Source organism: Ursus arctos, unplaced genomic scaffold (genome assembly GCF_023065955.2).
Source record: "Ursus arctos isolate Adak ecotype North America unplaced genomic scaffold, UrsArc2.0 scaffold_21, whole genome shotgun sequence".
Lineage (NCBI taxonomy): Eukaryota > Metazoa > Chordata > Mammalia > Carnivora > Ursidae > Ursus > Ursus arctos.
Genome location: NW_026622886.1, coordinates 43,410,712 through 43,428,588, shown reverse-complemented (window position 1 = coordinate 43,428,588; position 17,877 = coordinate 43,410,712). Strand labels below are relative to the sequence as shown.

Sequence of the window (17,877 nt, the reverse complement as noted above, 5' to 3'; positions counted from 1 at the left end):
CATACAGCGTGGTGACCGCACTATTAAGTGGACCATCAAAAACGTCTTCATCCCAGTCATCTTCTTGTTGAACAGGCTGAGGAGGAGGAAGAGGAGGGGCTGGTCTTGCTGTCTCAGTGGTGGCAGAGGTGGAAAGGGAGGCAGGCGCACTCTAACTTTACAAAATAAATCACAATTGTCTGACCTTTTGCCTTTTCATTTCTCTAAAAATGTTTCCATATGGTACCAATCCTTCTTCCTTTGTTTGGTTTACCTTCCGTGCCCGTATCATCGAAGGGTCCATGTCATCAAAGAAGTCAAAAGCAGCCGTGAATAATCAAAACCCTTCTGCCAGATTGTCTGGTGTCAATTTGCCAAGATCCAGATTTTGAAACCCTTCAACACTCCTCTCCCCACTTTTTGCCACATCCATAATCTCTTTCACAATTTCCTCTACTGTAAATCTTGTGAAGTTAGGCACATCTGGACAGTTTTCTCCAGCAGGAATTTATTGTTTTGGCTGTGATGGTTTCTTCTATAACAATATCTTCGATGGTGTAATCTTTCCAGATTTCCATGATATTCCATCAGGGTGCTCTTCCACAGTGTTAACAATGCTTTCCATAGAGTACTGTGTGTAACGAGCCTTACAGATCTTTACGACCCCTCATCTAGAAACTGAACTAGAGACATTGTGTTTGGGGCAAGTAGACCACTTTGATGCCTTCAGTGCTAAACTCATGGGGTTCTGGGCGGCCATCCTCATTGTCCAATATCAGAAGAATTTTAAAAGGCAGATCCTTATTGGCAAGGTACTTTCTCCTGACTTCAGAAACAAAACATTGATGGAATCAATCCAGAAAAAGGATCCTCACTGTCCAGGTCTTCCTATACAACCAAAAGACTGGTAGCTGGTATTAATCTTTTCCCTTCAAGGCTCAGGAGTCCTGATCATAAATCCAACTGCATTTGCACAAAACAGTAGGAGTCAGCTTATCCCTTCCTGCCTTAAATCTTGGTGTTTGCTTCTCTTCCTTACTTATAAGTGTCCTTTGTGGCATTTTTCTCCACAATAGGGAATTTCTATCTGTACTAAAAACCTGTTCAGACAGATATCCTCAATGATTTTTAAGATCTTACTTGAGAGAGAGCAGAAGCGGGGGGTGGGGGTGGCGAAGGGCAGAGGGAAAGGGAGAAGCAGGCTCCCTGCAGAGAGCCTGAAATGGGGCTTCATCTAAGGAACCTGAGATCACGACCTGAGCCGAAGGCAGATGCTTAACCAACTGAGCCACCCAGGCGCCCCTCAATGATTTTCTTAATGGCACTTGTGAACTTGTCTGTTGCCTATTGGTCAACAGAAGCTACTTCTGTTACGGTGACATTTTTAAGCCAAATCTCTTTCTAAAAGTATCAAACCATCCTTTGTTGGCATTAAATTCCCCAGCTTTAGATCCTTCATCTTCCTTCTGCTTTAAGTTGTCATATAATGACGTTGCTTTTACTTAATCATATTAGAGTCTATAGGTATGCCTTTCTTACAGCAATCCTGCACCTACATAAAGCTACATTTTTAATACAAGATAAAAAGGCATTTTGCAAAAAGTGTAAGGTTTTCACGCCTGTTGGCATAGCTGCAGCGATGGCTTCATTAATTTCCTTTTCTTTTTTTTCCATGGTGGTCTTTATACTGGATAAATTTATCTTGCAATGGTAGGCAACCAGAGCTGTAGACCTCAATCTGTGGTACATAGCAAGCAATTCACCTTTTTCTTACAATGTCGTAACATTTCTCAGCTTCTTGGGAGCATTTCCAGCATCCCTAGTGGCACTTCACATGGGTTCCACGGTGTTAATCAAGGCTTATGGTATAGCATGAAACACAATGAAAAATACACGAGAACGGGAAGAGGTCCCTGTTTACGATGATGCCCAATTTACTGGAGAGACAAGCTGTTCATGCAGAGATGATTAGCATCACATGGCATTTTAAACAGATACAACACTTAAGCTCACTGTAACAGCAACTGGAGGTGGCTAGAAAATTACAGTTATACGGTATGTACTGCAGTTAATGTTATGCAGCTATGATTTAATACTACATCATTATGTTTATATTTCTCTCAACTAAATAGTGTTATGTATATTCTGTGTAAGTTTTGATAAACTTTAACTTTTTATAATAGATTTGTATATATTTTATGGTAGTAAGTAATAAAACAGTACCTACAGGTATTTTATGCATTCATGGCATACCTAGCTCTTTCTTATTTTCTTAATACTTCTAGGCTACATGGTTCTCTGCTAGTTTTTAAAAATGGTTACAAATCTCCAAAAAATTTTCCAATGTTTATCAAAAAAAAATCTGCACGTAACTAGAGCCCTACAAGTCACACCCATGCTGTTCAATGATCAACTGTATCCGCTGCATAGTAATTTCACCCCCACACAGTGAAGATGTTTATTTCCTAACTAGAAATAAATAAGGCACATAAGTATAAAGTTTGTGGGAGAACATTAAAAGATGTAAATTTTCCTCTTACTGATCTATAGATTCAATGCAATTTCAACCAAAAATCCAACATGAATTTTCAGTTAATCTTAAAAGCTGTTTTTAAAGTTTATATGGAAGAGTGGCAGCTAGGGTCCCCACAAGGGCAGAGAGGTTTGCCTTTACAGAGATTTAATTACACAGCTTTATAACAAGACAAAATGATACTGGTACAAGGATAGACAGATCTGAGGAACAGAAAAGACAACTGAGTATATATAGAGAAAAAAATGAAATTGGATCCCTGACTCCTATCATACTAGAAAATCAATTCTAGGTACATCAAGGACTTCAGGTAAGAGGCAGAAGTACAAAACTATTCCAAGAAAACCTAGGAGAACTATGTTTTGATCCAAGGTTCAGAAGCATTTTTATAAGCAAGATACGAAGAATACTAACCATAAAAGTCATAATTTATACATTTAACTCCTGTGCTCTCATATTTTAATGCAGAGAAAAGACAAGCCAAAAACGGAGTACATGATGGGCAAAGAGAGGTATTTCACAAGGGAAGCAACACAAAAGGCATGAAAAACTGATTTGCTCATTAAAAACTCAATTAAGGGGCACCTGGGTGGCTCAGTCAGTTTGTCTTCAGCTCAGGTCATCATTGGGGTCCTGGGATCAAGCCTCACATCAGGTTCCCTGCTCAGCGGGGAGTCTGCTCCCTGCCCCCCATGCGTGCTCACACTCTCTCTCCCACGTGTGCGCGTTGTCAAATAAACAAAATCTTTATTTTTTTAAAAGCGTTTATTTATTAGCGAGACAGCGTGCACTCACGAGAGCGAGAAAGAGAGAGAGAGAGAGAGAGAGCAGGGGCAGGGGGAGAGGGAGCAGACTCCCTGCTGAGCAGGGAGCCTGATGAAGGACTCAATCCCAGGACCCTGGGATCATGACCTGAGCTGAAGGCAAACACTTAACAGACTGAGCCACCCAGGTGCCCCTCATATAAATAAAGTCTTTTAAAAAGAACTCAACTTAAAAAATGGGCAAAGGATCTGAACAGACATAACTCCAAAAAGATACACAAATATCCAATCACACAACAAGATGTTCAACATCATTAGTCATTAGGAAAATGCACAGCAGAGCCACAATAAGATACCACTTCATACCCACTACAATGTAATAAAAAGAAAGTTAACAGCAAGTGCTGGCAAGGATGTGGAAAATTTTGAACCCTTGTACACTGCGGATGGGAATATATAACATGGTGCAGCTGCTTTACAAACAGTCTCGCAGTTCCTCAAAAGATTAAACGTAAGTCACCATACGACCCAGCGATTCTATTCCTAGGTGTGTAGTTACGTACCCAAGGGAACTGAAAACATTTGTCTGCACAAACACTTCTACACAAGATGTTCATAGCCCCATTACTCGTAATAGCCAAAAAGGGAAAACAACGTATCAACTGAGGAATGGATAAACAAATGTGGATGGATAAACAAATGTGGAATATCCATACAATGGAATATTATTTGGTAATAAAAAGGAATGAAATACTGATACATGTTACAAAGCGGATGATTTCTGAAAACCTTATACTCAATATAAGAAGCTAGTCACAAGAGGCCACATACGCATGATTCTATTTATACAAAATGTCCACGACAGACCAATCTATAGCACTAGAAAGTAGGTAAGTGCTTGCCTGGTGCTGGGAGAGGGAACATTGGAGGAGAGACAGCTAATGTATCTGGGGTTTCTTTTTGGGGTGATGAAAAGGTTCTAAATTTCGCTTACGGTATGGTGGCACAACTCTGAGTATACCAAAAACTACTGAACTATAAACTTTAAATTAGTGAATTGTATGAATTAAGTGAATTAAACTGTGAAAAATGATTCATCTCATTAATAAACAAGGAAATGCACAGTAGGACCAAATATAATTTTGGTCTTTTCTATCCACTAGATTGGCAAAAATTAAGTTGTCTGACAGTTTCTTATAGAACAAAGGGAATTCTCAAACATTGCTGGTGGGAGTGTAAATTGATGACCATTTTATAAAAATGACTTGGTAATATTTGTAGAAATGAACAATGTGCAGTTCCTGTACCTTGGTATACACACATGTTCACTGAAGACATGATAGTATAAATACGCTCTAACGGCACTGTTCCTTTTTTTTTTTTTTTTTAAAGGTTTTATTTGAGAGAGAGCAAGAGAGGGCACGAGCAGGGGGGAGGGGGAGAGGGAGAAGCAGACTTCCCGCTATAGCAGGGAGCCTGATGTGGGACTCGATCCCAGGACCCTGGGATCATGACCTGAGCTGAAGGCAGACGCTTAACCAACTGAGCCACCCAGGCGCCCAACAGCACTGTTCCTAAAACAAAAATACCACAACAGAAAAGTCTATCGACTAACAAGAAAACAGATAATTAAGTTTGGATGCATTCATACAGTGTATTAGGCATCTGTGAACAACATGTATCAGTTTGGAAACAATGCTGACTTGAAAAAAGTCCCAGATTACATTTTTTTTTTTTTTTGAGTGCAAAAGAAGTATCAAAACTAAGGTATCTTGTTTAAGGATACATACATGATAATTACTAAAAAATAAAATCCAGAGAATGATAACCATGAAATTCAGGAATATGATCACTCCTCTGGGGCAGGCAAGGGATAGACAGGTAGGATAGGGAGGGGCATACAGGTAAATGCACCAGGACTGGGAATATTTGAGTTCTTAAATGGGATGATGAGTTCCTGGGTATTTCTTGTGTTTCATAACTTAAATGTTTGAGTGACATGTATTCTCTTGTATGAAGCACATAGTACCTAATGATAAACTGTAACAGATTCGGACAAATCAATGATTAACAGTCACCTATGAGTTACCATAACCAGCTAACGCATTTTAATATTGACCCCTCCAATTTAATATTGATTGTTCCACAGATCCTTAGCTCTGTGCAGTGCCAGACACACAGTAGGTACTCAAATATTTCTGAGTTAATTTTGTTTTCTTTAGAATAAATTCCCAGATGGAACTGCTTAATGTGTGTATTCTATTTTTTTAAAGATTCTATTTTTAAAAAAGATTTATTTTTTAGAGAAAGAGAGAGCAGGGTGAGGGGCAGAGGGAAAGAGAATCCTGAAGCTGACTTCCCACTGAGCCTAGAGCCTGACATGGGGCTCAATCCCAGGACCCTGAGATCATGATCTGAGCTGAAATCAAGAACTGAGCCACCCAGGTGCCCCTAAGATTTTTTATTTTTAAGTACTCTCTACACCCAGCATGGGGCTTGAACTCACAACCTCAAAATCAAGTCACATCATCTACTCTCTAAGCCAGCAAGGTGTCCCTTAAGGTATTCTGTATTCTGAAGTGAAAGGTTTTGTCAAATTAGCCCCCGACAGCTCATACTGATTACACTTTTATGAATCAGTCTGAGTAGTTTTCATTTTCTCAGACTTCTGCAAATACTTGGGTATAAATCTTTTTAATCTTTGTCAGTTGCGTAGGCAATAAAGGCCTCCTTCAGTTAAGCATTTCTTTGATCAGCACTGGAGCAATCTTTTTTGCATTTACTGTGGCCATTTCCAATTCCTCCGTGAGTTGATTAGTTCTTCTTTTGCCCACTTTTCTACTGGGATATTAATCTTTGCTTTCTAGGAACTCACCTAAGAACTCATCTATGACCAAGAACTCATCTATTATGACCAAGAACCCTCTGTATGTTGCAAGTATTTTCCCAATTTGTTATCTGTCCTTATTTTGTTTATGATGGGTTTTGGGAGGAGAGGGGAAGAAAGGAAGATACAGATCTGTTTATGAGGGTCCAATCAGTCTTTTAGAAGACTCTTTCCCACCACAGAGAAAAGTTCTATTCTCCATTCCCCAAATTTCATAGTTTAAGATTTAAATTTTTAGTTTTAAATTTGTACAACCTGAAATTTATTTCAGAATCTTGGCTCAGGCCTGACTGAGGGCTTTATACTTACCAAAATGGGCAATAAAGACATCCCATCCATCTGTGTCTTATTCAGGTTATATCCAGCAATATCCAAAATAGTAGGACCCAAGTCAATGTTGGCAACGAGCATCTATGAGAATGAGGGAAAAAAACAACAAGCAATCTAGAACACAGTTGGTCTGGTTTTCCTTTCCTATCTATAATAAAGTTCTTCCCCCCACCCCACCCATGAGACAAACAGCATTTACTATTATTATCTTTTGTACAGCCGACTTACTGAGGTCTTACTGATTGATTTATATAACTACAATAATTCAAAAAACAAAACATAAAGGTTTATAAGACTTGTAATACATGCCTCTGGGAAGTTATGTATCTATTCAACCATACTGTTATTGATCAAAACACATTTTTTGAAACTTCTTTGGGACTGCCTGAAGTCCGATGAATCATGAGAAACTGTTGGGGTAATTATTTTACACAAAGTGTTTACAACTTGCATTTCTACAGTTCACTAAATTTCATTTCAAATGGACTCCTGACATTTTTGAAATCCTCAAAGGTTGAAAGTTTCTTACCAAGGAAGATATTAGCCCTTTTTGTAGTTTCTCAAAGTGATAACAGTACTAAAAAATGTTTGCAATAGGAGATGGAGGAGGGGGATTAAAAAAAAGATGTTTGCAATAGGCTTTGGAAACTGCAGAAAACTCATTCCAACAGTGCATCGATCAAAGTTTCCTTAAAGAGCACAAAACTAAGATGTGCTCAATAAACACTCTAGAAATTAAGGTTATTGTCCTGCATTTATACCTTCCTTGCCTTATTCCTTTGGTTTATTAGACTATTTTCCTTCTGTATACAAATCCTCTTTAGGACCTAAACCAGCATAGTCCCGTAGAAATACAATGGGACCACATGTGTAATTTAAGATTGTCTAGTGACCACATTAAAGTAAAAAGAAAAAGGGGAAGAAATTCATTGTATATATTTTATTTAACTTGATATATCAAAAATAGTACTATTTCAAAGGTAAGCAATATAAAAAATTTAGTGAGATTTTATCTTTTATTTTTGAACCGAGTCTTTGAAATCTGGAAGGTTACAACACATCTCAGTTTGGACTATCCCATATGTTTTGGCTCAACAGGCACAGCGGCTGGTGGCCAGTGTGGTGGACAGTGCAGGCCTACACAGGACCTGAGCATATACCTAAAGTCACTTAAATCACAGGCCAGGAAAGCTTTCACAGTGCTGAAGACAATCCACCGGGGAAACCAGGGAAACGAATGTTTGCCGAGTACCTATTGTGCCAATCCTTACAGTTTATCCTCTGTTAATCCCTACCATGGACCCTAGGATGCAGTATTCCCCCCGTTTTACAGATGAGGAAGTGAAAGAGAAGTAACTGAAACAAAATCAACAGCTTGTAACTTGAAAAGCTACCATGTACTGAAAGGAAATAACAGTCTTCAGGATGGCTGAGAAAACTTAGAGCCATCTTAGGAAAGGCCAAAGGGGGATTAAAAAATAAAACCTAACTGAGGAACTTTTCATTTAAAAACAAAACCAAAAGTACAGACATAAAAGGTGAGAAAACATCTTCAGAGCATTGTTCACCAGGGGCCAGGTTTCCTGGCAGCTATGATGGCTCTTACGAGGACAGAGTGATACACTTATCTTGGCTCTGAATCAATTAGTTTAATGCTGAGCTGTCAGAAATTACCATCCAGTGGTAAGTCACTCATGGGAAAGGCAATCCTTTCTTCACTTTTCTACTTAAGTGATAAAAGTTAGAGAATTAGAATTAGATTCTAATTCTAGACTCAAGAATTAGAATGGATATTATGGGCCCATGATCATAATGACTTCTAGAAACACTAACAACTCAAGTCCTAAAATGGTACTGCTTCTATCACTAAGTATAAAAGTCACTGCGGAAAAACCCACAAAAACAATGTCTCTAGGAACTATTCAAGACCCAGTGTAGGAGATATCTTCCCTAATTCTAAGTCTCCCAGGCAGTCTGAACACACTCTGAGCCACTCTGAACACAGTCAACAAGAGTGGTATGAATATGGAAGAGAGCATGGCAGGGAAGAAGAGACAAGCAGGAACATAACTTCCAGAATCAGATCAAGGCAACAAGACCCTGACGTGTGACTGAAAGATCTTCAGTCATGTCTAGAATATGAATGAAGTGAAGCCAAATCCACACGTTATTACTAGGATGTCCAAGGCAGTTTTATAAGAAGAGAAAAAAAGTAAACACCAAAATAAAATGGTGACTGCCTGTTTCATCAGGAATTGCCTTAAGAGCCATCAGCTATATTATGGAAGGCTCTCTCGAATGGCAGTCTCCTCTATGGGGAGAAAGGTCTGGAAGTTTCAGTACGAATCAAGAGTCGCTAAGATTTGTCCCAAATACCCAAGCACCAGAGACATCATCCCAGGATTCTGTTCCCAGCTATCTACAATAATCACATTTTCCCTAAAAAATAACGGACAAATTCTCTTCCCTTCCAGGCTTTGGTTTGACTAAGAGGTAAAGAATCTCAAAATCAGCATACTATGTCAGAATATGGGAGACTTCTAGTGGATACGGAGTATGAGGGAAGAATCCAACAGAGAATTCTACCTGTCTCTGGTTTTTACAAACAAGAATTAGAATGGATATTATAGGCCCAGGATCATGACTTCTAGAAACACTAGCAATTGAAGTTCTAAAATGGTACTGCTTTTATCACTAAGTATAAACTTAAAGATTCATTTATGGATTGGAACTGAAAAGCACTGACAAGACCAAAAGTAAATTATTTCATAAATCACAGCCTCGCAGTTTGGGGACGTTCTTAGGATTTATGTATATAGATATTCTGATCAAATAAAAGCTCTTAGAAAATTCTGGGGCATGAAATCAAAGGATATCACGTCTTGGACCTGCTTATTTTTTAGCTCTAGAAGATTGACGGTGCTACAAAATTATGAAGAAAAAATAAGCCAGCTCTCTGGAGGATATGTCTGGTTTCCAAATGGACATTTAAACCCTGATATTACAGAATTCATGTAGAGTGATCAAAGGCAAGGCTGCAAGCACACCAGAGAGCACCCCAAATCCAGGTAGTGAAAAGCACTGAACCGCATAAGAAAGCAGAGGACTCCTCACATCTTGGGCTACGTCATCTGGATTCACCCCTCAGCCCCAGCTTCCCTATAAAATAAGCCAGGGAGTCACGGAGTTACACTTGAGAATTTTCCACTTACCATTCTCCCAATTTCACATAGGGAAACAAGGCTTATTTGGCCAGCCTCAAAGCCAATATGTTGTCTTCTTGACCCCCCAGTTCAGTTCTATTTTCCCTGGATCATGCTGTGTCATTTCCCCCCTGCTTTTTCCTTTCTTAAAACCGTTTTGAAGAACTTCTACCACCAAATCTAAAGCTAGATTAACTTCCAGCTAGGAAAGAAAACCTCAATAAGCCAGTCTTTGGCATCCGCACATATCACCTGCTTCTGCTCTCCAACAGCTAACACACAGCTAAGCCCACTGGTCAAACGTGCCCTGTTCTGGCCATCATTTTTTTTTTTTTTAAAGATTTTATTTATTTATTTGACAGAGATAGAGACAGCCAGCGAGAGAGGGAACACAAGCAGGAGGAGTGGGAGAGGAAGAAGCAGGCTCATAGCGGAGGAGCCTGATGTGGGGCTCGATCCCGGAATGCCAGGATCATGCCCTGAGCCGAAGGCAGGTGCCTAACCGCTGTGCCACCCAGGCGCCCCTGGCCATCAGCTTTTGACAGCTCAGCTTATTATGCCCAACTCATAACCCTGTGACACTCACACAGGACAACTGGCACCAAGACAACTACGTTGCCACCACAGGTGACAAATGATCCACCATCTCTGACACTCTTTGTGCTAGGTGGAGGCTGAGCATTTCATACTTCTCAAGCTACATCTGTCAGCAGAGCAATGCAACACACACACACACACACACACACACACACACACACGGATTTTGAGAACAGACACAGTTAATTTTCAGTCCTAGTTCTGCCACTTACTATATATGACCTTGGTAATAACCATTCAAGCAACATGGATATCCCCCAATGTATGTTAAGGGCTGGGTATTCTAAGCTTAGACAGTGCCTCTCTTCTAGGAACTCCTCAAGTAAAAGAAAGACAAACTCAGTAGGGTGTGGTGAGTGTGAGGGCAGCTAAGAACATGGGAAGGGCACCTACCCCAAGTGGGGGCGGGGGTCTGTAGTGACTTTCCAGACAAGAGCCCCAAACCAAAGCTCTAAAGGACAATTAGTGAGGTGGAAGGGGCATGAGCAGGGCATTCCAAACAGAAGGAGCAATCAGCCATACACACACACGGAGGTGAGAAAGATGGTGCACTTAGAGGTAAAAGTAGTTCAGCAGAGCTGCCATACTGTCCCCTGAACAAGCCAAGCTCATTCTCAGATGTGTGACTTCACATTTACTGTTCTGCCGAGAATGCCCTCCCACAGACCTCTGCAGGACTAAATCCTTTTCAACACCCAGGTCTCTGCTCAAATGCCTCAGAGGCTTTCACTGACAACTGTAGCTAAAGTATCTGGCCCTCCGGACACTGGGAGTTAAGAATCAATCTTCCCTGACCGCTCAGTGCTGTGTATCCAAGCCTGCTGGCCCAAGAAGATATTTAAATATTTTCTGAGCTATACTGTAATGGTTAAGGATAGACTCTGGAGCCAGACTCTGATATTTTATAGCTACATTATCTTGGGCAAGTCATTTAACTTCTGTACCTTAGTTTCCTCATCTGTGAAGTGGGCATAACAGTATCTGTATCTCATAAGGCTATGAAAGTTAAATATTTGAGTTGATACAGCTAATACACTTAGAGTAGCACCTGTCACACGCTAAGCATTTAGTAAGTGATAGATATTATTGTTGAAATGGTCTCCTAGGAACCAGGTTTCATTTAGACTGCTTAGAGAAGGTGAACTTTTCTGATTTTAATATTTAGATGCCACTGTTAACTTGAAGATAAAAGGAACAGTTTGTCTGATGGGCAGCTGGCTGACACATGCCATTCTGTTCTCATTCAGCCTCCTTCTCCACACTGGTTAGAAGTGGCTCTAGTAGTCCTGCTCCTTAGAAATGCACACAGCTGCCGACATGTTCTCCTGAGTCAACTCCCAACACCAAGATCAAGAACACGCTTTTAAGACCAAGTGAAATAAGTCAGTCAAAGGAAGACAACTACCATATGATATCACTGATACGTGGAATTTAAGAAACAAGGCAGAGGATCGTAGGGGAAGAGAGAAAAAAATGAAACAGGACGGAAGGAGAGAGGGAGACAAACCATAAGAGACTCTTCATCTCAGGAAACAAACTGAAGGTTGTTGGAGAGGAGGTGGGTGGAGGGATGGGGTAACTCAGTGATGGATGCTGGGGAGGGTATGCGTTGTAATGAGCACTGGGTATTAAATAAGACTGATGAATCACAGACCTGTACCCCTGAAACAAATAATACATTATATGTTAATTAACTGAATTTAAACTAAAAAAATAAAAAAAATTCAAAGAAAGAAAGGAAGGCTTAGAAAAAGAAGACTTAATGGTCTTCCAAACTCGCTATCTCCTTTGAAAAGAGACCCATTTACCGGGTACTGAATTTGTAGTGGGAAGTGACTGGCTTTAGGAATGTAGGTGTTAAGAAAAAAAGAAAACTTGGGCGCCTGGGTGGCTCAGTCAGTTAACCGTTTGCCTTCGGCTCAGGTCACGATCCCAGGGTCCTGGGATAGAGTCCCACATTGGGCTCCTTGCTCAGCGGTAAGTCTGCTTCTCCCTCTGCCCCTCCCCACTGCTCCTGCTCACTTTCTCTCTCTCTCACACTCTCGTGCAAAAATAAAAAAAATAAAAGAAAAAAAGAAAACTCAAAAGAAATTATGAAGGCCATTTTACCTTTCTGAAAGAATTTCAACAGAATTCCATCATGAGCGTTACAAAAAGAAGTGAATTACAGACGCTTAAAGTAAACATTAAATCCCAAAGTTAGAACAAAGTAACTGGTATACCCAGAAAGGCTGGCCTGTTTTCCAATTTTAGCTTAAATGATGTATTTGCTCATTCTCTTTTGTCTCACAGAGCTGGGACTAAAATTGTGTTATTAGAGAAGAAAAGACGTAACTAGTAGAGCTTATCAATTCTTCCAAGCATTAGACCAAAGTGTTTTGGATCAGAGTGCCCACAATCTCTAGGAACAAAGTGTCTCAGTATTAGGTACCAAGTTTGGAAAAAGACACTGAAACCAAATGGAAATGGCAACAAAAGAAAGTGGTACATTATGAGAGTTCTAGGAGAGAGAATCAGTAAAACAGAAATGCTTTACTGAGGAAGAGTCCCACAGAGAGAGGGACAAAATCATCAGAAGACATGCTTTCTACAGCCTTATACTTAGTGAGGTCAGATCGGCAAAAGCTATCAGCTGGGAGGTCAGAAATGCAGAATCGGAATCTGCATTTTAACCAGGTCCCAAGGGGAATCAGCACGAGGAGCTCTGATCTACGGGATAGTGGGCCCCAAACTGGGCTGCCTCTCCGAATTATCTGTGAGCTAAAGAAAAACAGCAGAGGCTGGGTCTCTATTCTAGTCTAAGTGAGTCCATCAGAACCACTTTGGATGTTGAACTTTTCACAAATTCAGAAGGTGATGTTGATGAGGACCAAGGTGGAAAGTCACTGCTCCAGGACAAAGTAAAGATTTACAGTCTTGAAGGACAAATAAAAGCTACTCATATTGATGTGATATGTATATATGGGAGGGTGGGGGGAAGAATACAGTTAACAGAAGGTGGCCGGGAGTTAAAAAAATAAAAATAATAAAGGCCACCAGCGTCTCCAAGGCTTATAAATACATTTACAAGATCTTAAGCCGATCAGACTTCATCCTAGTAGGAGAAGAAATCTAATCAGCCTCCTCTTCAGAGAAGAGCCTTCTTTTCTCAGGCAAGCGCTACCTGTAAACACCACCAGTTTCTCAGGCACCTACCTTGCTTGTCTGATTTGGTTTGATCCCAGGTCCTCGAACCAGCAGTGGAACTTTGATATCAAACTCATACAGCTGTCTTTTGTCTATTGGCAAAGAAAACTGTCCTGAAAACAAAATACAGAGGGTAAAGTTGGAGCCAGGATAGAAGTGTCACTCACACATTCATTCAATTGACAGTAAGAATGAAAACAACTCTGTTCTACTATTTATGGGGGTTTAATGGAAAGTTTACAATTGCTTGGGTCTCTTATTACTACAAGGCAGGAAATGAGTTCATCTTCTTTAAACAAATGACTAGAGGGACTCCTTTGGTCTAAGATAGGACAAATTCAGCAAAAACAATGACTGCAGAGTACTGAAACACAAATACATAATTTATGTATGATACTCAACCTGACCACAATTGAATGAGGTTACTCTAAAAACGTAAAGGGACGTAAATAAAGGGACAAAAACATTTATCTGGCCTTTCCTGAATAAACTGCATTTCAAGATAATCAAACAGCTGACTTCTTCTCTAAGGAATTCCGACTAATAAATGCAAAAGGACAGGGGCGCCTGGATGGCTCAGTCGTTAAGCATCTGCCTTAGGCTCAGGGCCTGATCCCAGGGTTCTGGGACCGAGCCCTGCATCAGGCTCCTTGCTGTGCTGGGAGCCTGCTTCTTCCTCTCCTACCTCCCCTGCTTGTGTTCCCTCTCTCGCTGGCTGTCTCTCTCTCTCTCTCTCTAATAAATAAATAAATAAATAAATAAAATCTTTAAAAAAAAATGCAAAAGGACAGAGTTACGAAGTCAACATTTTGCCATTTTTGAGAGAAGAGGGGATTAAAGCAACAATTATCAATGGAAGCTTCAGCCACAAAAGGTTCATAGGACAGGCTCAGGCTGACACCCCATGAGCCATTAGCTCATAGCAGCATCACTAAAGTGGGTCAACCAGACACCAACATGAAGTGATATACTAGGAAATACATATCAGTATCACCAAGGAAGCATTCTCACTGGAAATGTCCATTTCTATTAAGACTCCTAGATCTAACTACCAGTCCATAGAAAATGCTGACTAAAGAAACACAAGTTAAGGGGCGCCTGGGTAGCGCAGTCGTTAAAGCGTCTGCCTTCAGCTCAGGGCGTGATCCTGGCGATCCGGGATCGAGTCCCACATCAGGCTCTTCCGCTATGAGCCTGCTTCTTCCTCTCCCACTCCCCCTGCTGTGTTCCCTCTCTCGCTGGCTGTCTCTCTGTCACATAAATAAATAAAATCTTTAAAAAAAAAAAAAAAAAAAAAAAAAAAAGAAACACAAGTTAAGGCATCATGAGAATGCAATTAGCCAAATCCAGAATGTGAGATGTTCTAAGTAACAACAACAACAACAACAAAAAACCCTTTTCCCAATAAATTAGTGGCAACAACAGCCTCAGGGCACATAAAAAAATACGGGTAGCATGTGGCCTTTGTCTAGATCCCGATATATAATAAACTAGTCAGATGCACAATGTAGTGTGGATGTACAGGATCACAATGTCTGGAGTTTCTTCAAAACCTTCTAAGCTGGGGGCGCCTGGGTGGCTCAGTCAGCTAAGCATCTGCCTACGGCTCAGGTCATGATCCCAGGGTCCTGGGATCAAGGCCCGCATCAGGCTCCTTGCTCAGTGGGGGGCCTGCTTCTCCCTCTGCCTGCCGCTCCCCCTGCTTGGGCTCTCTCTCTCTGACAAATAATAAATAAAATCCTAAAAAAAAGAAAAAACCTCCGAAGCTAAATAAAGACAAACATGGGGAAGGTAGGAAGAAAAGACTGGCCACATGTAGCTGAAAAATTGAAGCTGGAAATGGAGGTTATTTTTTTAGTCTCTACTTTGAGAGCTTAAAAAATTTCACAACAAAACATTAAATGCCTCATCAATCTGCTCCTATACAACCAAGTCTCACGTTAGTAGTTTTCAAGTTTATGAAATTGATAGCTGGAGAAAGAAGACATTCATTTTTCAGAAAATCCAAGTAGAAGAAAGGGAAGTCAAGGATGTGGGCTGACTCATACATAGTTTTGAAAAGACAAAACATCAAACAAAAACCACACACATACACACACACACACACAAATCAATAAAACTTATCTCACAATTTCACAAGAAAGGGGTTTTCCTCCAAGACAATCTTCTCTTGGTCTTTCGATGTAAGATCTCTTACCCTTAGTCTCTAAGGTCTACTTGCCCTTTAAATATAGTACAGTTTCGGGGGCCCTAGGTGGCTGAGTCAGTTAAGCGGCTACCTTCGGCTCAGGTCATGATCTCAGGGTCCTGGAATCAAGCCCCGCATCAGGCTCCCTGTTCGTCACTTTTCCCTCTCCTACTGCTCTCCCTGCTTGTGCTCTCTCTCTCAAATAAATACATAAAATCTTAAAAAAAAATAAATCCAGTTCAGTTTCTTACCTTTTTCCTAAAGCCTGCCTCCAACCTAGAAAGCTCACTCTCTGCTCCCAACTCCTAGAACGTCATGTAATTTGGCACGTGAAACAGCAAATAATGCAACCTGATCTCTCCATGTGCGAATGAGCTGACCCTCTAACCAGGGGGGTCCTGAGGGCAGCACCTACCCCTCTGGCCTGTCCACTGCTACAACAGGCCCAGAGCTCCCTGCTAGTGCTACTGACTGGGTGAAAAAGGAAAGGCACCTCATCGAAGCCACAGGAATACCCCAGTCTGCCCCTTACCTGTGTGATAGCCATTGTCTGAGGTATAAAAGATGTACGTGTTGTTAAGCTCCCCATTGAACTCCAATCTCTTGACCAGTTTCTCCACAAGGTCATCAACTGACAGTAAAGTCTGCCATCTGGATATATACAGAGGGTGACAATAGGATTTCAGAAACAACGGCTGAAGGAATGCTATCTTGCCAAAAAAGCAGGAGCAGAGTCCAAAACAAAACCACCCAAAGCCCCCAAAACACGCTCCCCAAAAGCTCAAATCCCAAACTTCCTTTCCTCAGACCCCTCACTGAAAAAAAAAAAAGGATTAGAAAATCCCAGAACATAATTAGTTCATTCCAAATTTAACTGTTTCCAAAGAAACAAATGAGGCTTTTAATAACCAGTTAGCTTTATTATACTGGTGATGAGAGCAGAAACAACTGGAAGGGAAAGCTGTCAATTCAGTACTGATTAGCACAGATAAATTCAGATAGACCCATGCTACAGCAACATTTAAGGGTCTAAACTAGGGGTCGGCAAGCTATAGCGATGGGCCAGTGTGCTCACTGTTTTTGTTTTTAAATTGTGGTAAAAAACACACAATGTAAAATTTAACATCTTACGTTTTAAGGGTACAAACAATAGTATTAAGTATATTCACACAGCAAAGCGATCTCCAGAACCTTTTCTTCTTGCAAATCTGAAACTCTGTACCCATTAAACAACTCACTGTTTTTGTATGAAGTTTTACTGGAACAAAGTCATGCTCACTCATTCACATATTGCCTAGTTTTACTCCAACTGCAAAGCTGGGCAACTGTGACAAAGACTGTCTGGCCTAACAGGCTATAATATTTACTCTCTGGCCCTTTACAGAAAAAGTTTGCTAGCTCCTGGTATAATCTAAATACATCTTAAGAGAGTGTAATGAATTTTTAAGAACTGACTTAAAGAAATTCCTTGAAATTCCAAATAGCAACGGCAAATATTCTGCTCTAGTCTAAGCCTTTGGGTCTTATGCAAATATTGGGCCTGATCTCTCACAAACTGACCTTTTCTTCAGACACAGGGAAATTTTTTTTTTTTTTTTTTTTTACCAAATGGCTCCAGTTTGCAATTATGTTTTAACAAGTCTTAAAAATGAATTGTTTTATTAGTCCTGAGGTCCAAAGACCATCTCCTACACCTTCTGGGGCAGCAGACCCCCAATCAAAGAGTCTCTCCCATCAGCTTGCTACCTTTTGATTTTGTCTCAAAGATAACCACATGTGCAGTCCCTTGTTCATGGGCTGATTTGGAAAGTCCTCAAAGACCACCCAGATTGAGAAAGTAGTAGCTCTTACCTTTTCCGAAATGCATTATCTAAAAACTGAATTGAAGAATTAGTCATTGGGGTCTTGGCTTGCCTAATTAACCAGTGCTTGTTCTAAAATTTAAAAGAAAAAAAATGTTAGGACCAAGTCGCTAAAATCAAATAAGCTACTAGAATACATAATGAAAAGGAGCATTTTATACTTCAGCAAAAACGAACTTACTGGAGCAGTTAAGGAACTTCAGACTTCCTGTCCCCTGCCCCATGTGTTCCTAAAAACACTTCCTATAGATTCTCACTCATTCTTTAGCTTCTTCCCAGTAGCTCCCTAATGAAAGAAGGCCTGGGCTCCTTGTTAGCAACGTTAACCAGCATTCAAAGAGATTTAGT

General features: G+C 40.5%; 1 protein-coding gene across 1 annotated transcript in view; it reads right to left on the bottom strand.

The window, feature by feature from the left end:
* The window catches only part of GNS (glucosamine (N-acetyl)-6-sulfatase), a 60,803-nt gene that overhangs the window by 28,576 nt on the left and 14,350 nt on the right, over positions 1–17,877 (bottom strand). Inside the window, exons 7-10 of the mRNA XM_026500105.4 lie at positions 17,519–17,601; positions 16,200–16,318; positions 13,489–13,592; positions 6,473–6,574 (exon numbers count right to left, since the gene is read on the bottom strand). Coding sequence (XP_026355890.1) covers positions 6,473–6,574; positions 13,489–13,592; positions 16,200–16,318; positions 17,519–17,601 — 408 coding nt within the window. The remainder of the gene's footprint in view (positions 1–6,472; positions 6,575–13,488; positions 13,593–16,199; positions 16,319–17,518; positions 17,602–17,877) is intronic.